This window comes from Lytechinus variegatus, chromosome 11, assembly GCF_018143015.1.
Source record: "Lytechinus variegatus isolate NC3 chromosome 11, Lvar_3.0, whole genome shotgun sequence".
Taxonomy (NCBI): domain Eukaryota; kingdom Metazoa; phylum Echinodermata; class Echinoidea; order Temnopleuroida; family Toxopneustidae; genus Lytechinus; species Lytechinus variegatus.
Window position 1 is genome coordinate 23482224 of NC_054750.1, and position 23943 is coordinate 23506166.

At 37.7% G+C, this 23943-nt stretch overlaps 1 protein-coding gene across 1 annotated transcript; it reads left to right on the forward strand.

Annotated features, from left to right (window-relative positions):
* Window positions 1-2871: 2871 nt before the first annotated feature.
* Window positions 2872-23442, forward strand: LOC121424093 (cell cycle checkpoint protein RAD17-like). Its single transcript, XM_041619689.1, has 15 exons — window positions 2872-2958; window positions 6544-6774; window positions 10033-10119; window positions 10876-11035; window positions 11950-12077; window positions 12955-13133; window positions 13803-13872; window positions 14313-14424; window positions 16332-16571; window positions 17428-17510; window positions 17940-18086; window positions 19414-19575; window positions 20320-20440; window positions 21380-21434; window positions 22408-23442. The coding sequence occupies exons 2-15, from the start codon at window positions 6547-6549 to the stop codon at window positions 22622-22624; spliced, it is 1989 nt and encodes a 662-aa protein (XP_041475623.1). The 5' UTR covers window positions 2872-2958; window positions 6544-6546; the 3' UTR covers window positions 22625-23442.
* Window positions 23443-23943: the final 501 nt, after the last annotated feature.

The following is a 23943-nucleotide window of genomic DNA, read 5'->3' on the forward strand; positions in this document are numbered from 1 at the left end:
ATAGACCAGTTCGTAGTTACTTCAGGGACAGTTTTGGTCAAATGACCTTTTATCTTTCATTATGATAGGTAGATTTCAAAGCAAGATATTACATGACTTGCCTTACATAGCAGGATTAAGAAATTGATTAGACCAGGTGATTAGAATAGCACACAAATAAACACATCATGAAGGTATCTGTTGCATTCCTACTTTGAATGCATATCATAGCATGTCGTACATGTACAATGTATACTTGGCAAACTGTGAATACCAGTCGTTCGTGGACGCATTGTTGTTTTTTGTGGATGTAAATGAAAACCACAATTCAAAAGAATATAAGCATAATCAAGAAATAAAAGTTGGTGCTTATCTCATTAGATTTTAAACCACCTTGTCACTTCAGTACAAATGACCTTCCTCTGATCATGCGTAGAATCGTTTGATCATGCGCAGAAAGGAATTACTAACTGGCTTATACCTACTTTCAAATGTGACCATGCTCCCATCTTTATTAGAATAATAGCGAATTTAATATCTAGTCGTAATGACGTCATAGTATCGGCTGCGATTTGAAACTAATTTGTCCTTTACTCCAAAATAAAGGCTAGCAATTACCCAAAATTGTTATATTAGTATGCTTTCACTGACTTTGAACCTCAAATTAAAAAAGAAATATTCACATTTTCAGAAAATGAGCAAATGCGATTAGTTTTAAATTCGGATCGTGGATCATTCGTCAGGTGTGTTGTGGCAGTTGTAATAGAGATAAAATTTGTTAGCGGTAAGTGAATATTATGCTCGTGGCTCTCCATTTGTCTCATTTTAAGCCTCTCAAAATCTTCTTTTTTCATTTTGTCAATCCCTATCCAGACATTGAACGTATATGGCACTTAATGCTTTCGTTGACAAAAGAAACAAACACATACTTAAGCAGAAAAAGTGAAAGGGGAAATAAATACCCACAATATCATGCAGAATCGACTACTGAAAACAACTGTAGAAAATATTGAAGCCTTTACCGAGAATACAGATGTCGATGAATGAGGAATCCAGGTTACCATGGTAACCTTAAATAAGTGCGTTTGAAGGGACGGAGATGATCAATAAACCAATGACCGTTATGAATTAGTGATCAGTATGAGCATGATAAGGCGGTCAGCATAAATACTCTATTCCATTGGCGATGTATATATAGCGTGATGGTCAAACCTAAGCTCCCACTATAAAGTTTTCACATGTTTTTCTTTTCTTTGTGATAAATGAAGAAAGGGGAGGAAGAGATGGTATAAATCGGGAGTCGGGCAATTATGAAAAATGACTATTACCATCCCGCCACAAATCACTCTTTTATCATGTTGTTACACATACTGTTTGGGTTTTTTTTATAACAATTATGCTATACGCAAAACGAGTATTATGTGATAGAGCCCGTTAATTCTCTATTTTCAAATCGTCTATTCTCGATTAGTTTATTTTTCTTGTAATTTTATGGAGAAATATGCAGTTATTTTCTTTTTCATTCGCTTTATTTAAAGTATTGGACTAAGTGAATTTGGCAAAGAGCATGGCATTGCATTTTACAAAGCTGAATTTATCGAGGGGAAACGTATTAGTATCTTTTGTCTAAATTATTTTGATGAAAAAAAGTATTATTTATATCGAGTATTACAAGACTTTTTGTAAAGAGTACAAAATAGGGTATTTTACTGTATGAGTATGTCAATGGTGACAAGAATATCAATCCAAACGATTTAATGGTCATATAATCATCGTTGAGAGTGTATCGCTTGAGATTTTTAATATCTATTAAATTGGAATTGGCATAAGAATTTACAGCATTATGATACTGGTTAACTTGTATTTTGCACGGTCAATTGCGAAAAGCCAATGATAATGATGACGATTGTGATGGTGGTGGTGAGTGGTGGTGATGGTGGTGATGATGATGATAATGATGACGATGATGATGGTGATGATGATGATAACGATGATGGTGTTGATGATAAAGCCTGGTGATGGTGATGATAACGATGCTGGTGTTGATGATAAAGATGAAGATGGTGATGACGATGATGATGATGATGATATTGAAGAAGATGAAGACGATGAAAATGATGATGATCATAATGATGACGGTAGCGGCGCGGCGGTGGTGGCGGTGATATAATGATGATGATATCAATTAAGGAAGAATGATGATATTGAAAATGATGATGCACGGATGCATTTTGGCACGGTTAATCATGTTAATTGCCGATGATAATGATGACGATAGTGGTGGTGATGCTGCTGATGATGGTCGTGGTGGTGATGATGATGATGATGATGACGGAAGTGGTGGTGGTGATGCTAATGATGGTGGTGGTGGTGATCATCATATGATGATGATGATGATAACGATGATGGTGATGATGGTGATCATGGTGATGATGATGTCGATGATGAAGATAAAGATAATGATGATGATGATGACGATCGACGACGACTAGGATGATGATGATGATATTGAAGAAGACGATGAAAATTATGATGATCATTATGATGACGGCGGCGGCGACTCGACTGATGCCATTATAAAGATGAAAATGACGATAAACAAAAAGACGAATGGTGAACATGATGACGGTATATGGCGTTTTGTTGTTGGTTTTGAAACTCTCGATTTCGGGAAAACCATCAAGAGGCATGCAGAATTATCATTTTAACAGATTCTGGCTTAGCAAAATAAATCGTGAGTTTTCTGGCTCGTCGGAGATGCTATTTTGGGGCTCGAACCTCTGCATCAATTTGTAACTTCCCCACAGCTTGGATTACAGGCGCACGCCACAACCCCAGGGGGGTTTCTGTATGGTTAATGACGTAGATGGCGCTAGACCAACTTTTGCGACTCTTCGAATCGACTACACTTACTGCTGATCGCTGCTGACGATTGTTGTTAAAAGTTGCAGAACGTTTTATTTCCTCCTCTTTTACAAGGTATGATTAGTGAAATAAGATTGGTTGATGATGTGTTGAGTATAATTTGTGAACAATAATGGTAATTCCATATAATTTTGCGGTCAGAACCTAGTAGAACATAAGTTTTGAGTCCATGTAACGTGTGAGTGAGGCAAGTCTGACCGGAAACTACCTTCATAAAACATAGCACTCATTTTGTGCATACGTTGGGGGTCGGGTTCCGGACACTTTATATTTTTGAAGCCTTCTTTTTGTCTTTGGATAACGCTAAGAATGTGAATTCAAAATTTATAGTCACCTCCAATTTTGTTCTTTATAATATTTCGTAACATTTTGTATGCCAGTGAGTCCAAACTTCGCGCGTGTCCAAACTTCGCGGACGGTCATTATCTCCAAAACTAGCCAATATCCTTAAAATCTGACATCATCAATGTGAAAAGCGACCTAAAATTACCCTTCGCTGAAAGTTTCTTTAGGATTAGTCCAGTATTCATGAAAATATTGGCAAAAGATCGGCAAATTTGTCACCGTTAGCGCCCGTTTTGAAGAAAGCAACAAGCATCACGATATCACCATTTTACAAGCAGAAATCATAAAAATGTGAGTTAAATGTGGTACTAACCGATTCCATAGCATTTTGCCATCAATCTAATATAAATATTTCACTTTTTGAGCTTGAGTCTTTGTTTAAATCTCCACAAAAGCTTTGGTGCGCGAAGTTAGGTCACACTTTTTCTGAACGGTTTTCCAGCACAGCCCGCATTCGCCGATCGGAATAGAATTTTGAGATCGCGATACCGGCGAAACCCAGTGACCTACTTTACATTTTCGTCCATGATTTTATAGTTTACGATCTTGCCGTCCATGTGGTTACTATTTCTTGAATTGGTTTTGTATAAATTATGAATAATTTGTGGACAAAATTAAGCCTGATGAATATTTTGGAAAAGTGCGCGAAGTTTGGACACCCCATCATACTAAAAATTGCTCAAACTTCACTTGTAAATTTTTCCAAATGACTTTCTAAAATTGATCATCCGTACACACCATATATTATTTATAACCTTGTTCATTGAATGAGTGGTACACACAACCCGTCCGGACACACAACAACTGGGTATACGATGTATGGCTACTGAACCACTCACACGTATTGGGAGTAATTCGGGTAATCCTTGATAAAACTAAAGCACAACTCATTGAACGTAGTGAGCAGCAACACACGGCTGCCATTTTTTCATCTCCGACAGAAGAATAAAAAAAATCAGTAATCTAGTTCTACCGGTATATATATAATTTATAGGCCTACAAATATGCATGCAGCCAGCCGAGTGCATTAATGCAGAGCACGCAAGGTTTCTTTAGATAGATGCCGCACTGTGACTGTGCATGAGCCGCTTGCGGCGACTGCCTAGTGTGCATCATCTGAAGAAACCGAGCTTTCTCTGCAATACTTTTACGCACGACAGAGCGAGTGCATTATTTGTTTTATAAAATAGCAACACAGAAACAAATTTTTAAAAAGTTACAGACTACAGTTTTCTGGATTCTCCCGGGACTTCTACAGCACTGGTTTGCTTGAGCGTGCAATATCAATTTTCGTTGCGCACCTTTTGCACTGCCGTGCAGTGCACCAAAAAAGTTGGATGTCATGTGGCGCGTATTGGCCAATCGCGATGCTTGAAAATACAGAGCTATTTTATAACATCGGTTAAAGTATATTTTTATTTTATTGGATTTGCATAAACATAGCCTAGTAAAGTACTAGTTATCAAAACAAAGATTAGACTTAGAGTCTAATAAAAATAGTGGGCATTCGTTCAAAATGATATAATTTCATTGATTTAGAATTTAAAAAAATAAAAATCTATAAACGCGGTCACCCAAATTGGAAGAAATAATCACACATGCAGGGTCGCACTAACCATGCTAACACACTCACTACCATCGGCGAATGGGGATGATGTCAGAAATTGTTGAATAAATCCCGGGGGGGGGGCACTCAGTGTATAATGCATAGTGGGTATGTGCCGCGGAGGGGACCCCCATTTTTACACCCAAATTTCCGTTCCAAGGCATAGCATTTTTGTCTTATTGAGAAAAAAAACAAAGAAAGCCGCTCCAAGGCATAGCATTTTGTTCTTATCCAGAAGAAATTTATCCACATTGTGCTGCACTCGACCCAGGTGAGGTGAATGGGTACCCGGTAGGATTTTTCCTTGAACGCTTTAGCGCCTATTAATATAGCGGCTAAGCTACAGCCGGGGTAATAATATGATACCAATTATCAAAGCGCAGTAGAGTATATGCACATAGTAGCTGCGCTATATAAATGGACCTATTATTATATAAAGAGAAGAAAGAAATCTGCTCCAAAGCTTCGCATATTTTTCGTTACACCGTTCTGGTCACATTGATCTGCTGCAATTTTGGTGAAAAGCGGCCGCCGAGTGCTGTCCGACCATCGTTTCTGCCCGAGCGCACCCGGCGGAGGCCGCGCTAGCTGCATCATGCACGCATACCCGTTCCATAGGGGTGCATATGCACGTACTCACACGCTGGCGATCCGTTCCAAGGACCCCCGTTTTCACAAAATTGTAGTTCCTAAGCCCGTTCCGAGGACCCTCCCTTTTATGATAAGCCCGCTCCAAGGCCCCCGTTTTTTGTTTCGCCCACGGCACACCCCTACCACTTTTTTGGTCGAGTGCACCCCCCCCCCGGGAATAAATCCCCATAAACGACAGTTATTCCTGTCTAGTTGTAATGAACCCTTGGCTCTTGGGTGAACTGAACTGGTGTATCCTATCTTACCTTCTTTCTGTTAATGCCTAAGTCGTGCAAAATTCGTGCAGGCTCCACTCCACTTCACTACCGCTATACTACGCTCCACTTCACTATCGCTACACTACGCTCCACCTACCCGAACTTCGAGACTGTGAACTCGATCTGATGTTCCGAGTGACAAAGGTCAGAAGGTGTGATTTTATGTGGGGGAAAATATAAAATTCATGCAACATCACGAAAAAAAAAATTAAAAGTAATGTTCTTACTTTACACACAGTTTCACTTCTTTTCCATGCTTCTATTGGTCTCAAAATTGGTGATTTAGAGCCAATATGAAGTTCCTCACACTTATGAATGATTCGCTGCCAATTTCAAAACATCGTATGCGCCAGGGTCCGAGCTCAGAACAGACCCGGTACCTCTTGCATATTGCATCCGCATGCGATGTTGCCTACTTGTATTCGTACAGTTGCCTACATGTATTCTTACTAGTAAACTTCAAATTGAGTGCCAACTATATAAATTTACAAAATTAGACACAAGTTGAGGAATAGTTTGACTGCACGTTTAAGGAAAACATGTTACAGGAGAGAAGCGATTTTTTGCACTACCACACTTATGTATTTGATTCCCGCCTTTGTTCTGTGACTGGGCATGTTAGCTAATTATTTTATCTTTTCTTATCCTTCGATTTGCACTTGATTTAGCGTGAATATTGTTTATACTGAGTGAATGAATGCCCCACACCCCCCCCCCTCTTCAATGAACAAACACTTCATTTCTATTATATGAATTTAAACCTGCCTGATCTCTATGCAGAACATGCACCAGTGGGTCTCTTCATCGTTTGGCGATTTTGAGGAGCAGGGCACCACTACCAAGGGCAAAGGTCAAAGTTCAGGGAAGCATGGTCTAACCAGCAAAGGTCAGGACAGGAGAAAGAGGCCAAGGGTAGAAGACAGGAAGGCAGGGAAGACACAGAGCTGGTCGCAGAAGAAAAAGTTCCTAGAAGGACAAACATGGGCTGAAAGACACGCACCTCAGTCTGTGGTGAGTATTTGTGCAAATTCTGAACTTAGCCTCTTATATTATGTGTAAATGGTGAATTGCCATTACTGCCAACTCATTTATTTACCACATGGTCTACTTTCATTTAGTCTGATGCCATTCAGTCCATCAACATTTTGTCTCAGAAGCATTTGGTCCAATAACCATTTGATCCAGTCATCACTTCATCTACTTACCATTTCGTATGCCATTTGTCTCGTAGCCAGTTGGTCGAATATCCATTTCATTTTCATTCATTTTGCATAATTTAACTTAGTCCAATTAGACCAAATGCTATATGGACTAATGAATGTTGGACCAACTGGTTATTGGATGAAATGGTAAGTGGACGAACTGGCAATTAGACCTTGTGGATAGTGGACGAACTGATGGTAGACCAAATGGTAGTAGACAATTTAGCAATTGGATGAATTGGCATAAGACTAATTGGAAATAAACCGTGTAAATGATTATTGGGAGAAGAAGGAAAAGGTTTCCAAGAATACGTCAGGTTTATCGTACAAAACTTGAAAACCTAAAAAAAAATATGTATTTTGGTCTACACATTTTTGTGAAGTTACCACAATTTGTTGAACCTATTATTTGGTCAAACTTCACTATTTTGATAGACGGATGTTGGGCATTTGAACACAATGAAAATAGCATCACAAATACTGGATACCAAACTTCTAAATTGATAGCTTAACAATAAGCAATGAAATTGGAAGCAAGATTGAAGATTTCTGAAGCATATTACATCTCTTCCTTTCTTTTTCCCCAAACCCCAAAGTCTGATCATCTTTTCACAAGAGGGGGTCATGCACCATTTGTTGTTACAGACATGTACTTGCTTTACTGTTTTAAATGTACTTTGTGTCACCTGTATCATTGGTAAACTTGGAAAAACATTAGCAGGATCCATTCGCATCAGGTGGATTTCAGTATTCCTGAATCCATTACTCGTTATTAAGCCTGAGTCGAATCGATTTTAAAATCGGTGTTCGATCGATGTCATCGAACACCGGTGCAGATTTTGCAAAATCGGTGCATCGAAAAAAAAAAAAAAAAATACGTCGGCCGGCCGATTCGTTTGCTTTACACAATCAATCATCAAAATATCAGTAATGTCCAACTTTACTACTACTTACTTGATTTCTATTGCCCCCAAAATGAAACCGAATGAGTAATTATGATGCTATTCACCATTAATTTGAAGTTTATTTCGATCATAGTTTGAGTCTTACTCGTCTGCTCGTGCCGAGATAATTTATGCACGATGAATTCATGAATGGAAGTCATGGCCATCGATCGTGCATGCGCAGTACTGTTCTTTAATCAAACCAGAAAATGGCCGGAAATTGACGCGATCAACGTAAAATAAATCTTGCTTTCATGAACAATATTAAAATCATGACCATAGAACATTATTTAATCGTAATATTTAACAATAATTTGCATATGACAATCATTAATATGAATTTAGAGCTTGATGTGAAACGTTTGTATTTCGTTTCAATTTTCAATGGCGGACATCTCATGACGATCGACTTGACTTCTTGAGTCGAGCTAGTGCACTTGTCTAAAAAAAATAATCATCACGTCAGGATTGATTCTCGAACATTGTCTACATGCAAAAACTCTGTTCAAGTTCGTAATATCACCATATAATATCATTTTACATGACAAAACAGAGAAAATTGCGTTTGATATTTTTTCCCATCAATTTGAAGCTAGTTTGTGCCCAACTTTGGGCTCTGATTTCATGAATGGGAAAATGTGTCATACGTCATCAAACACGCATGCGCATTGTGCTTATTTTCTCGGAGCTTGGAGGAGACGTCCAGAGATGGAACAATAGAAATAATCCCAGTATTATTTCTTCCATATGAACATAACATACTTTGCTGACATCGTCAATATTCTTAGTATGACCATAAAATCTTGTTAAATCGTAATAATTTAGATGAATTTAGGGCTCGATTCGAAACATTCGTATTTATTTTGATCGCATGCTCAATTGCGTCTAAAAAACTGGATTGTCATTATCAGGATTAATTCTCGAACATCGTCATAACTCATATTCCACAATCTTTCCTCACAATCGTTATATCAGCATTGAATAGCAATTCAAATGACCATCCAGAGAAAATTACGTATTTATTCCCATAAATTTATTTGGAGCTCATTTTGGATCCAACTACACAATCTCAGGCAAGTTACAGCGCTCTCCGTTGATTGCAATTGTTTGCTGGCGCTGATGTCAAGCACGCCTGTCGTTTCGGGAGAGTGAGTGTACGGAGCTGCGGACGGGGCTGGTGAATGGACTGCGAATGCTAGTCGACCGAAAATCATTCGGATCGACTCTGCGTGATTCATGTCTTTATTATTGTTTCATTTTAAACTTATATGTTGTCATCTGCAAATATCATTGTTGAAGATATTTTGGGAAGAATTCTGCTTTGGTCCCCGGCGTTTTTTGTGATCTTGGAAAATACAAACGAACTTTGCTCTGTCATCTGCTTGTGCAACGCTCACCCGGCCAACGCCAGCGCATACCGTCAGTGCGTAGTGCATATGCAAAGCGCATCGCATCGACGCAACAACAAAAGACTAAATTTTCCCCGCCTTCAATATTCGATGCATCGATGTTCGATCGACTTAGAGCTGTCGAACACCGGTTTTCAAAATAATCGATATGACTCAGGCTTACTCGTTATTGTGGAGCGTTGTGGCCCAGTGGATTAGTCTTCGGACTTTGAAACAGAGGGTCGTGGGTTCGAATCCCAGCCATAGCGTAATTTCCTTCAGCAAGAAATTTATCCACACTGTGCTGCACTCAACCCAGGTGAGATGAATGGGTACCCGGTAGGAAGAAATTCTTGAATGCTTTGAGCGCCTAGGTAGCCCAGCTAAAGCCGGGGTCATAATAATAGCAGGGTCTACTGGGAGAACAGTTTTCGGAACTGAAGCGGCTTCCCTGGGTAAATATACCTATATTATTATTATTACTTGTGCAAATAAACTATACGCAGCAATACACCAGAGAAGTATGCAAAGATGTGGCTAGAGAACGTTCTATATTTCAAGGATTGTTTGTGTTGTTTTTGTGTGATAATAATTATACATCATTGAATGACTAAAGAAGGATTGGTTTTGTTTACCAATATCAACTTACCCAAGTTACAAGAATCAAGTAAATGTGATGGTACTGCCATGATGTCATTCTTCTCTTAAACATGTTTCACATTCTTGATTCTGAAGGCTGATTTAGCAGTTCACAAGAAGAAGATCCAAGAGGTCCAGGATTGGTTGACCTTTCACACCAAGCAGAGAGGACAGACAAAGCAAGTGAGTTGATCTGTAAAATCACTCATCAAAATAATATTTATGCTACAGTCCATTAATATTAAAATAAAACTTGATAGAGCTTGTTTTCTGTCGCACACACTAAATTGAAGGTACAGGAAGAGTACTCCATGACACAACAGAATACGGGGCCATACCAACATGCAAGAAACAACAGGCACATGCTAGAGAAGAAAATGTGAAACTTTGTGTGTGCTTGGCCTTTTGGAGTACTTTGAAGTGTTTCCGAAGGCCTCAAAAGAGCTTGTTGGTGCTCTGTCTAGTTTTGTTATATGGATGCTACGGTTACACCAACCGACAGATCTATGGTATGTCATTTGTAATAACATAGTAGCTTGGGCAGTATGGTGTCAGTCTTGCTGAAGTAACATAGATGGAAATATTCCTACAGAAAGAGTTTTCAGAAATACCAGGGATAAATACCCTCTGATTGTAAATGTAGTTTGGATTTTAGTCTGTGTTACTTCTTTTTATCATAGAGAGACAGATCAATAGACTTAGATGTACTTTATCACGAATATGCCACTTGTCCATTTGTTTGTCTATAATTAAGTATTTGGCAACATAATAATAAGATGGTCATCGTTCTTCATGCATTTCAAAATCTTGTTAATAACAAGATGCATTTTATGGAAAATGCATAGCAAATTGCAATGGAATACCAAGACTATCATCTGCAAATTATGAGAGAGAAAAGAAGAACAATTGTATTTTTTTGTTCTAATGTCATGATTACAGCATACAAAAGCCCCATTGCTGCTATTAACAGGACCAGCAGGAGCTGGCAAGACAGCAACCCTGACCGTCCTGTCAAAGGAGCTTGGTCTAGAGCTACAGGAATGGTCTAATCCAATCACAGAAGCTTTCAAGACTGACCAAGATACAGATTATAGATCAGGTATTGATATCATTTATTTCCGATATTGTTATGCCATTGTACAATATGATGAAAACAAGTTCATACTTAGTGAATTTGGATTATGAAACTGAAATTTTGGACGTTGAATTTGAATTAAAAAGTGGAGGTTAGAAGTCGAGGCTACTAGCTTGGCTCCTAGCTGACCAGGCTCCCTTTGGGGATGACAACCCTAGCTTGCATGCATACGGGCTGTGAAGGGGGAAACCCTGTTTCAGTCCCAGGAGCAAGTGGCTTCGGCCCCTGGCTATATTTGGTTTGGGTTAAATGCCCATTCCATTTAATTACTATTGCACATTATTTGATTGTGTGGCAGTCGTGGGCCACTTTTCCTCATTTTGTGATGGCAACAGTAGGCCCAAAGAACAATCTAAAAAAAAAACTTGAATAGGAGTTGGATCTTGAGCTTTGATAAATTTTCTAAGCTGAATGACAAGAACTATGCACCCTTTCAACTTTCCTCTCATGAATCCAGGCACCTGTCTTACAAAGAGTTGCGATTGATCCGATCAATCACAACTATGGAAAGCCAGCAGAGTCAATATATAAAATGCATGTTTGTTCAAATTTTTCTCTAAATATGAATGTATATCCATAAATTAATTAATTTCTTAACAATTTGGTGTGTTCACCTTTCTTTACAAAGGACATTTTGCAAATTTCCTGTTGAAAAAATTATGATACTGATGGATTTCCTTAGAGTTATGATTGATTGGATCTATCATAACTCTTTGTAAGACGAGGCCTAGATGTGTTTATGATGCAATTGATTCATCATGCATTACGTGTATGAACCAATTGCTGTTGCTTGCCTCTCATAATGTTTCAAGTCCTTCTGGTACAAGGGAGATATCAATTCTCTTTTTTTCTCTCATGATTTTACTGTTTGATGACAGATTTCTACACAAGGAATGAGTCCCAGGTGAAACAGTTCCAGGACTTTCTGAAGCGAGCCAACAGGTACCCCGCCCTCAGTCTGGTAGGAGAGCGAGAGGAAAGAGCCAAGAAAGTGGTTTTGGTTGAAGTAAGTATTATTCATATACTCTTATCATAAATGCCAATATTGCAACATTTTACTAATGTTGCTGATGCACATTCTTTAGCATATTCCGTAAGCTATGTTCATATGTGTGAGATCATATATGGGTGTTGTTCATAGCTAGGCGTTGTGATCGTCACCTGCCATCCAAGAGCGGCATTGGAGGTATTACATATTGATGCAGAAGTTGGTTGTTCATGCCTTGTCAGGTATTTTTGAGGGTGACATTGATCATATCTGATTGATAAACACACACACACATAAAAAAGCTGCAACAGTATTGCAGTATTGTTCCGGGTGTGTTTTGAACGGGGATCAGCCCAAAAGCAGTAATCAACACAGCCACTGTGCATAATTTTGCCAGAAGCGGAGCATCATTCATCTACGTTACAAAGGAAATGATTTCACAGCAATAAAGTGATCACACACATAAAGGGAGAGCATATTTTTTCGGTCTGCAAAAAAAAAGATCTCAACATTTGCGGTGTGACTTTTATGAACAGGGAATAAGTTTTGGGCCCCCAAACTGGCAGTCCATGAACACTATTAGTTCTTGTATGTAAAATGTAACAGACAACTTAGAAAGATGTGAGGACAATCCATAATAAATAATTAATAATAAGTGAAATTGTCGCTTGGGTGGCAAAATGACATAAGGATTTATGTGTATGTCAATTCATATACACAGGTATTGAAGATCGCCATGCATGCGCAACCTACCTTCCTTCTGCCAGCCATGCGATGAAATATTTAAAGGTCCGTAAGAATGCAGAGTATGTTCTGTCTCAGTTATTTAGTGAAGTTACGTTGTTTGCCCCACCAGACATCTTCATCTTACACCATTTTTCTTCCTATTTTGTAGGACATTCCAAATGCGTTCTACCGTGATCCGTCCAGCCTACATGCCGTCCTGACAAGATTCAGCCACATGGGACGTAGTCCTCTCGTATTTATAGTGAGTGATAGTCATGGTGGAAAGTCCAACGTCCTCTCTCTCTTCCCTTCTGATGTTCAAGACAACTTGGCTGTCCATAATATTAGGTTGGTAGCTTAGAAAATAGATCACTCTGAGTGTTTATGTACACTGGCTCCCCCCCCCCCCCCATCTTACAATAGGTGATTACAAGTCCAGTGTTGGTGTTGGAAGCACAATTTGGCATGTGTTTCCATCTTCAAAACCTATTCTGAGTTTACAAAAAATATAAAACTGAACTTTTCAGATAAAACCTTACAATCTTTCATGAAATGCTCCTTTATTTTTAGGTCTGACAACGGCCAAGGCATAAATATTGACTGCATGCAGTTAAGAATTCTTGTAGTTCGAAGTTCGTTCGCATTAATTTTATTTGCAGCAAGCCCCTGATGCTTGTTACATGAGGCAGTTTGTAAAGTTACACATGACTTGATGAATAACTAAAATAGTCTTTTGAAAGAGGATTTATTATTTTCATTTTTAATTGCATAATTGACATAATCTAATGCAATTTTTCAATCAAGTACAAAATGTCACATTGTCCATCAATTTTTTTTAATTGACAACATTTTAGTTGTAATAACCTTGTTTAAAGTGGCATCAGCTAACATGAAATGTTTCAATTGTCAAGCATCTCGGTAATTTTTATTAACTCTATCAGAAATTCCTTGTCCATTAGTCTTTGGATGAGAATAGAATATTTGAAATTTGACCATTTCCTTTTCTCATCTCCCCAGTTTTAATCCTGTTGCGCCAACCAGCATGACGAAGACAATGACCAGAATAGCCACAGCAGAAGCAGCAAAGGTACTCATTTCAGTAATTTCATTGTTATCATGACCTTTTTTTTATACTCAAATCATTTAGAGCCTGTGCGGTTCTTTAGCATGAAATAATTCAATTTGTAATGTACCAGTACCTTTTCTGCCAAAGTAATCTTTCTATATTGAGACAAATAATTGACTAATGGGAAGCTACTTTTCAGACAAGATCATTCAGAGCATCCTGATTACATATTCAAAGTCTCATTTTGCTGTGTCAAACAGATTTTTATTAAAGTAGATTCACCTCAACTTAAGCAATTTTGTCTTTGAGGGTAAATTTTAAAAGGGAAACTGGTGTAGCCACTTTGCAATTATTTGCGTTGTCAGTTATCTCTTCCATGAGTCCTTGAACTATTTAATTGGATCATATTAGATGAAATACCTCATATACCTGTACATTATTTGTTTTATATTCTACCACAGGCAAGGCATAAATTTTATGTCCCTTCCAAGTCTACAATAGAAGCACTTGCAGCAGCAAGTTCGGGTGATATCCGAGGTGCTATAAATGCCCTCCAGTTTTCATGTCTCAAAGGTGAGTAGCTCTTTCAACTTAATTATATTTGATTGTGGAGGCTGTGTGGTCTAGTGGTTATGACTCTCGACTTTCAATCTGAGGGACATGGGTTTGATTCTCAGCCATTGCATGTTTTCCTTCAAGAAATAGATCCACATTGTGCTGCACCGAACACAGGTGAGGTGAATGGGTTCTTATTAGGAAGAAATTCCTTGAATGCTCGAGTGTAGGCAGTACGGCTAAAGCTGGGGTAATAATAACATTATTTGAATGCACAGTTTGGTATATAGAAATTGTGCAATAGAAATGTACAAGTATTGTTGTTGTTGTTATAATTGGGTGAATACTGCTCCCATCAGTGTTGGCAGCGGCTGTATCAAGAGGCAAAGCCTACTCTAATGGCGCGACAAGTAGAGCAACACATTAAGCATGATAAAGAATATACATACTATGTGGTAGGCCTGGGACGAATACCCTTCCTGCCAGGAGAATATCATTTGTGGGCTCCTAACACTTTGTTTTTCTGAATTACAAGAAAAATTGAGGAGGGACCCGAAAGAACTTTTGTTAGAATTATGAAAATCTTTCAGAGTCAAGAAAGAGGAATATTCCACATTTTCTTGGTATTTTCAAAATATTAAAATCAATATCATTTCTAGGAAATTTGGTACCTTTTTATTAATAGTAAAATGGATATGCTTTTAGCCCTTGTTTGAATGGCATTTAACCCTAAAAAGACAGGGGGGGCTGATTCAGCCCCCCCCCCTCAACATTTTTGGCGTTTAATCCGCCGCGCAAATTTTTTTGACCACGTCGCTTGCTGACTTTTTACTTTCAAGTCTCGCGCAACTTTTGAGACCAAAATTGTGACCCCGGGTACGCGGTTCTGAAATTACGCAACATTTCATAAGTGCATGCAGACCCAAAATTACTCAAAAACGTGAATTTGTGTACAAATCCAATGCAAATAGTGTTTTTAGCCAAAATTCATAAATGTATCATTATTTTTCCTTTTACTGCTTAAAATCAATTAATTTTATCTTTTTTATGGTCAAAATAAAGTCCCCGACAATTTTCAATGAGAAAACAATAAAAACAAAAAGTAAAAAAACAAGGAAATACATAAGAAATTTAGAAAACAATAGAATACATAAGAAAATAAATGTGATGTTGAAATTTTTTAAAAATTTTATCAGATGCCTATCTAGAGTACATGAAACAGAAATTAGCATTTCAGGGGCATTATTTTATTAATTAGAGCAAACTTAAGATTTTACGCATAAATTAGCATAATTAATGAGACATGACATTTTTGGCAGAATTTGATGTTATAGTATTGTAGATAATGCCATGGGTAACGCGTGTGCCAATTTTCGTCGCGATCGCGCGATCGATGGCCGAGATCATAAGGGGGGGCTGAATCAGCCCCCCCCCCAGTCTTCTTAGGCGTCGAAATAGCCCAGTCTATTTCGGGTTAAAGAGAAATTCCAGTAGTTGCAGTAAACACTGATTTCATGAGAAAGTCTGTAAAACCAGGCTTAATTGTCAGTATATAATCGAGGATGGAGATCTGGTACAGTTACATAAACTGAACTTTGTGAAATCTTGAAATCTACGCTGAAAAACGTTCACACTGAAGATCACCAACACAGATAGGCACACGTGGGACAGTGTATTATTATTGCTGGAATAAAGACCCGACGGAAGTGACCGAATCCGCGCTTATTTTGCTTATTTCTCAGCAATTACACAGTTTCTCCCAGAATCCTTTGGCACATATTTTTTATTCATACAAACAGACACTTGGGTGGTCATTATATTAGATTCTGTAAAAAGTCATTTTGAGATCGTTACCAAAACTGGAATTTATCTTTAAGCATTCAAGCCGTCTAGCTTTGTGGTTGTTATTTTTTACTATGATATAGGCACTGACAGTCTCCAGAGGTTATCACAAAAGTCATCATCGTCTTTACAGTCATCATGGTCATCGACCCCCTCATCATCATCCTCTTCATCGTCCATGGGTAGCAGTCAGTGGAAAGACCGGAGGAAGCATGCCAGGGGGAGTAAAGATGATGAAGAAGACAAAAGATTGGCAGCTATTGGAGGAAGAGATACCTCGCTTTTTCTTTTCAGAGCACTTGGAAAAGTTCTTTATTGTAAAAGTAAGTCAAGTGTATAAGTACAGTTTCTATCGAAACTTTAGATTTGCTATCATTAGTATTGAAAAGAATATTTTATTTTTTGTTATAATTCAACCCTATTTAGGCCTTTTGTATTTTGGGAGATCATATGGGGAATGGAGGAGGGCCTCACAGGCCCCCCTTGAGATCTCGACACCGTTCATTGCGCCAAAAATTGGCATGCAGGTTGTCTGGGACATAATCTACAAGACTGTATAGTCATTTATTTAGTGCAAATTGCTATTAATTGGTTATGCTAATTTATGCGTAATTAGTATGCACAATCATACTTTTTCCTCTAACTCCCTAAATAAAGCTCCAAATGTTCTAATCTGTTTGAGCAATTTTTTGTCTGACATACACTTAGGAAATGTTGCGTAATTTCGGAACTGCGTACCTGGGCATCGCAAATTTGGTCTCAAAAGATGCGCAAGTAAATACTCGGGGAGCGGTGCGGTAAAAAATTTCGTGCGGCACAAATATTGCGTGAATTGTTGAGGGGGGGCTCCGAGGCCCCCCTCCCCCCGGCCTAGATAGGTTTAAATATAATATGCATTAGATATACAATGTGTATTTGCTTTATCCAATTTACTTCTTTATAAAAACTTGCTTTCAGAAATAAAAAAAAAATATTTGCTATTCGGAAATAGCAGAACATGTACAAATTCTGATTATTATTATCATTGTCATCAACATCATCATCAATATCATTATAATCATCATCAGTAGCAGCAGCAGCATTTTCATCAGCATCATTGTTGTCTAACGTTCCATCTTGTCACATTAAGCAATGATGTTTGAGGTAATAAACATTTGTGTATTGTTTGAACACCTATAGGAGAGCCGAAGACAGACAGTGATCCGGTATTACCCCCTCATCTTAACCATCATGAGAGAGACAGGCTCATCATGAACCCTGAGGTAAGACCTCACTTAACCATTGAGATTCATAAAAATTGTTGCATCTTTGTTCATCCTTCTCGAAGTCAGGGACTGTTCTAACTCAAAAAAGTTCTTAAAAAGATGTAGTGCTTCGGAGGCCATAGCCTTCGATGGCCTTGGTTTAACTTGAGTCCTGAAATGGTTCTTGAAATTTATAATGTCGAAGCCGTGAAACGTTTATATGCACCTTTTCAGTATGTGCAGCAGGTATTTTGGTCAATCCATCTTTCTGTCATTAAAATCTTACATACTCGATAATGCTGGATTGATTTAGAAATGAAACTTTTTGACAATAGTCCAATTGTGGGACCCCTGTGGCTAAATGTGTATGGTCTGCTATCAGATTACATTTTGGAAAGATGATTGTTCAGTTGTCAATGCTATCATCCTTTTCTTTCTTACTATCAGGAACTTATTGAAAGGACGCACATGAGCAGTGAGAACTTTACACTCTACCTTCATCAGAATTACCTAGACTTCTACACTAACTTTGAAGACGTCGTAGAGGGCAGCAGATACCTCAGTGATACTGACTTCCTAACGTGTGAATGGACGGTAAGTTATTTCTCATCACTTTTACTCTTTACTGAGGAGGTATTTTATTTCAGGTTTCAGTATTTACTCTTTTAGTATTTGCCTCTTGCATCACTTTACAAATTATATTTAGAAATCAAACCTTTTACAATTTTGATGTGATCATTACATTGAATTCTTGCTGCTAACTTTATCTTCAAACACCTAAATGAACAGGTGATCCCTGTCTTGCAAAGAGTTACTATAGATTTGAATCAAACTCAATACAATATGTGATTTTGAAATGTATGTCTCTACACAAAAAATAGATCAGTTGATGTATATGAATCTGTGGCAACTCCTTGTATGTCTTATTGGCAGATGGTCACGAGAGCTGTTGGTAAAATGATGCTTGAATTTACGTATGCATGGAGTATGAAGTACCAAATTATGAGCCTAAAAAACTATCCTGGTTATAATTTGATTTATTTACATTTCCGCAGTTTTGTATCTATATTAAGAACATTCTCATGTAGCTAATGTCAACTTAAGCTAATCTTATTGCTTGTAATTGTAACATCTTTTTGGCCTGTCATACATGTTTTAAGTTTATTGTAGCTTTATGCCCCTTTGGGCTGTACCCTTTACTTATACTTTTATGCTGAATTATGTATCCCTTTGTAGCTGTCTTAGCACCTAATAAGCATGTTTCAGTGGTGTATAATTGTAAAGACTGCAAAATTCTGAACAGCTTAATGGGATGGTCCGGGCTGAAAGTATGTATAGCATAATTAATAGAATAGGATTCACTGAGCAAAATTCCAAAAATTTCATCAAAATCGGATAACAAATAACAAAGTTATTGAATTTTAAAGTTTAGCAATAGTCATGAATATTCATTAGGTGGGCTGATGATGTCACATCTCCACTTGTTCTTTTGTATTTTATTATATGAAATTAGGCTTATTCAAATTGTTTCCTCCAAGAACTAGAAAAAATTGGATTTACAACTGATTTAGTGCATTAGATATTTATTCCTGCAACTTATTTTATTATAGAGGAGACATTCACACAAGTATGATATAATGAAAAAATTATGATTTTATGTAATAACATAAGAAAACAGAAAGTGGAGATGTGACATCATCAGCCCACCTAATGAATATTCATGACGATTGTTTTCACAAAATATTGCTTAACTTTAAACTTCAATAAATTTATTATTTGTTAACCCATTTTGATGAAATTTTCGGCATTTTGCTCAGCGAATTCTACTCTATGTATTAAGATATAAATATGTCCAGCCCAGGCCATCCCTTTAAGGACAAGGCACCTGGTATAATCGTATATTCTTGTCATTCCTTTTCAGCATCGTACAACAATGCGTGAGTACAGCTCCTCTGTAGCAGTGCGTAGTCTGGTTCATTACAACTCAAGTAGAAGCAGATGTAACCAAGACGGTGGATCAGGAGGAGGGGGTAGAGGGTGGAAACCTCTTCATAAACCTGAATGGTTTGAAGTCTCTAGAAAGGTAGGGTTTGTAAACACCAAAGGGGGCAGAGGGGGGGGGGCACTGCATTAATCCAAGCAGTGGACCTATCCGGGGAGGGGGGTGATCTATTGTTTCCCCCCCCCCTGCTTGAATGCTATGACATCCCAGATTTACACCAATGGGGGGGTGGGGGGTTTTCACAAAGAGTAAGTTGGACTTAGAACTGTACATAAATTTCAGTTAGGTGTGGAATATAACGCTTCACCGCATTGGTCATGACCAACTTCAACCTTGGGGGCCATTTCATAAAGCTGTTCGCAAGTTATGAGCGACTTAGAGAACGACTGGTGATCCTTTCTTACGCACAAAACCCTCGCCAATGAACGTTTTCGTGTATACCATTTACCAAAAGGAAGGATCACCAGTCATATTTAAAGTCGCTCTTTACTTAAGAACAGTTTTATGAAACGGCCCCCTGTACTTAACACTATACCCTATCCTTATACTAACACTAAACCTAACATAAAACCATTATTGCAACCCTAACCATAATTCTATATCTTAGACGAAATAAAGCCTGGAGCAAATGCTGTGTCACCGGTCTATCAAATAACAAGAATCCACATTTACTAATCTTTGAAACAGTTCAGATGCCCTCAGCTGTGCTTCAGGCATGTTAAAATTGGTAAATCATGCGCATAATTCATACTAATGCCCTCACAGAGGTGTACTATTTGTTTTATCTATGAACTATTTCTTTCTCCAAACTATTTTGTTTCTCAGTATCGAGAGAGCTGTGCGGCAGCCAAGGGCCTGTTCATTGGACATTGCTGGACACCATTAGATCTTCAGACTCAACTCTTGCCTTACCTAGCATTAATCAATGTTCCTCTGAAAAATCCAGGTATGGAATAATGGCCCTTGATTCTCCCTTTATCAACAATCTTACATAGGCTAGATTTTCTCTGAATCACAATATCATATAGCAGTATGGATATGAATGTATAAGTATAACACAGGTATTTAAGTATTATACAACTCCCAAGAATGTTCTGTAATCTGATTGGCCCAAATCGGATCACATGATATTCAGCGAATGCACTATTGCATCCAAAACGCACTATCCTGCACTCTGACGTCATACCAAAAGTACTATCCAGCACTTTGACGTCAGAGTGCAGGATAGTGCGAGGTCTGGAATTATCTAGAAATATCTAGAATTTAGATATAATATAGCATTTGGGGAAACTCAGTAACATGGGGGGTTGTATAAAACAAACAATGCATGCATTCTTGTGCGTAGAGGACCTAAATAATGAACTCTGTGCTCAACTCGCCAAATGGATGTAGCGCACTCGGTCCTGCGGACCTCGGTGCGGTATATCCATTGACTCTTCTCAAAAATTGTTCATTATTTGGCCCTGCATGCACGCGCTTACGTGCATTATTTGTATAATATGAGCATGGCATATTTTGCGGTGTGGAAATTTGAGCACATTTTGCACAGCACAGAACCTGTGCATAAATGAGTTGTTTGAAATACTTAATGTAATTTTGATGTGAATACAGATTTTGTAAATTGTCTTTGAAAATTGAAAAAAAAATGCATGATTGTATAACTTACCTGGACTTTACATTTATTGCATGAAAATTACAGTATAATTCAACAGTATATACAACAATATTTTATTTTGGAAAGGATTCCTTCATCGATTCTGATCAACCAGAGATAACCTAAACCGATTCATGTCTTGACGTATAACCTTACAATGAACTCGAATATTTTGTTTTCCATTTCATTTTTATCGATTTTCAAATATCTTATTTTTTTCTTCTTTTCTAGGACAATTTGCTTTCCTCCAAGATGTCACTAGATTCTCAAATCGTAAGCAAATGAGGTTAGTAAATCCAACTTGTATGCCATTGTTATATTATTTCATACGAATTATGTAATCTCATTGGCTTCAAAAAGAATATAAAAATCGTAATTAGCATATATTTGATATATATACCAGTGAGGTTTAGATGCTGTTATGGTTTTTAACGGGAAGATTCAAGTATTCCTCACAAAATATAATTCATGTACTGAAATAGCAACAACATAGCTTGCATTGCTGTGAAATGGAATCACCGATATAAAGATAAATTTGTACAGTATTGTCCATGTTTATCTTCTACTCCTGCATTATTTGTAACTGACCTGGTTATAAACCCAAGTTTTCAAGTAGATCATTCCTGATGATGACCAGAACACGCTGGTCGAAACGTTGTTAACAATTCTTTTCAGAGCTAACATGCAATCAAGAAAGAATAACGAACAGTCCTTTTCAGGACTACATACATGGTGTTTACGGTAAAAATCTCCATTTCTCCTGCATTTGTGGCAACTTTCAGTGTATTTCTGAAATGAGCAATATGGAACATCAAGACCAGTCTATAAAAGAATCTAGTTGCAGCAAACAATTATTTCTTGTTTTAAGTATTTAAAATCAAGGTTAATTGCTATCTATCCAGTATGTAGGTCTGGTGCAATGACATAAAGTTAACTTGTGAAATCATGAAATCTTAGCAGAAAACCAATACATGTATTTCTGATGATCACCAACAGAGGAAAGCATTTGTGGGACAGTGTATTAATATTGCTTGGAAAAAGGCCTGACCTTTTGTGGAATGCTGTGCATATTTTTCTCTTTCTCAGCAATTACACATTTCCTTTCAGAGCCATGTGGAAAATATTTTTGTTTATTCTTACATACACATGGGTGGTTAATTTCTTTGATTCTGTTCGACATGAATTTGAAATCATTAGCACAATTGGCATTTATCTTTGAATTATTGCACATTATTTCCCTGTCATTGAATACTACACAGAAAATGGCCCAAGAAGCTCGATGAGAAGGACATTGATGATGCTAGCCTGGAGGAGGATTTCCCAAGCTCACAAAGTTCAGTGACCTCCTCCCAGAACAGCCGACCCAAGCTGACCTTGAACAGTCAAAACACAGACGCCTTGGATGATGCAGCCGTTCACGAGGATGAAGATGATGAAGAAATTATCATTGAAGATTTTGATGACGATTTTGTTTGATTTAGCCATCCCCGAGTCTACTCACATCATAATCGTTCTACTCATGACACAGATGCCTTGAATGATGCAGCCATTCACCTTGATGAGGATGATGAAGAAATCATTGAATATTATGATGATTGTTATTTGATTTGGTCAACTGTTCAATGCCCAACCCACATAATAGTCGTCTTAGTCGTAAAACAGAAGCCTTGGATGATGTAGCCATTCATGAGGATGAGGATGATGAAGAAATCATCAGTGAAGATTATGATGATTATGTTTAATCTTGTCATCAATGGCCTGCTCACAGAGTCAGCCCCCTTCCATCGTCCAATTAGGGTTCAGATTATAATTATTGAAATTCACATTTCAGTTTAATAAGGTGCACCCAAGATAATAAATCAAAGCAATGTAAAAGTAAATGAAGTTTGAGAATTAAAATGTAAATGTAAAGTGCCTTTCTCACTCTGTGGTTAAGATTTTGATAGTGATAAGATGTCAAGTGGAATATGAAAATTACATGAATATTGCTGAAAATGCCATGTATAAGGGTAAATACATTTATCGTGAAATGAAAATTTTGAGAAAAATATCCATGATGAAATGGTTTATGTTATACTGGACTCCTCCCCATGAGCTAATGGGGAATTGAATGATGTAATGTATCATTCTCATACTATGAGACTCCTGCTTTATTCAGTGCTAAATGTCCTCATTGGTCCTCAACAATCTAATATATATAGTATTTGTCACACTTGGCCTCTTTATTTATATACATTTTTGTCTCACCTGCGAAGCAAAGTGAGACTATAGGCGCCGCTTTTCCGACGGCGACAGCGGCGGCGTCAACATCAAATCTTAACCTGAGGTTAAGTTTTTGAAATGACATCATAACTTAGAAAGTATATGGACCTAGTTAATAAAACTTGGCCATAAGGTTAATCAAGTATTACTGAACATCCTATTAGAGTTTCATGTCACATGACCAAGGTCAAAGGTCATTTAGGGTCAATGAACTTAGACCATGTTGGAGGATTCAACATCGAAATCTTAACCTGAGGTTAAGTTTTTGAAATGTCATCATAACTTAGAAAATATATGGACCTAGTTCATGAAACTTGGACATAAGGTTAATCAAGTATCACTGAACATCCTGCATGAGTTTCACGTCACATGACCAAGGTCAAAGGTCATTTAGGGTCAATGAACTTTGGCCGAATCGGGGGTATCTGTTGAATTACCATCATAACTTTGAAAGTTTATTGGTCTAGTTCGTTAAACTTGGACATTAGAGTAATCAAGTATCACTGAACATCCTGTGTGCGTTTCAGGTCACA

Excerpts from the sequence above, each read along its gene's own strand:
- LOC121424093 (XM_041619689.1), top strand. The coding sequence starts at position 6,547 with ATGCACCAGTGGGTCTCTTCATCGTTTGGCGATTTTGAGGAGCAGGGC. Across the intron at positions 11,036-11,949 it reads AGATACAGATTATAGATCAG|ATTTCTACACAAGGAATGAG; the intron begins GTATTGATATCA and ends GTTTGATGACAG. Across the intron at positions 14,425-16,331 it reads CCAGTTTTCATGTCTCAAAG|GCACTGACAGTCTCCAGAGG; the intron begins GTGAGTAGCTCT and ends ACTATGATATAG.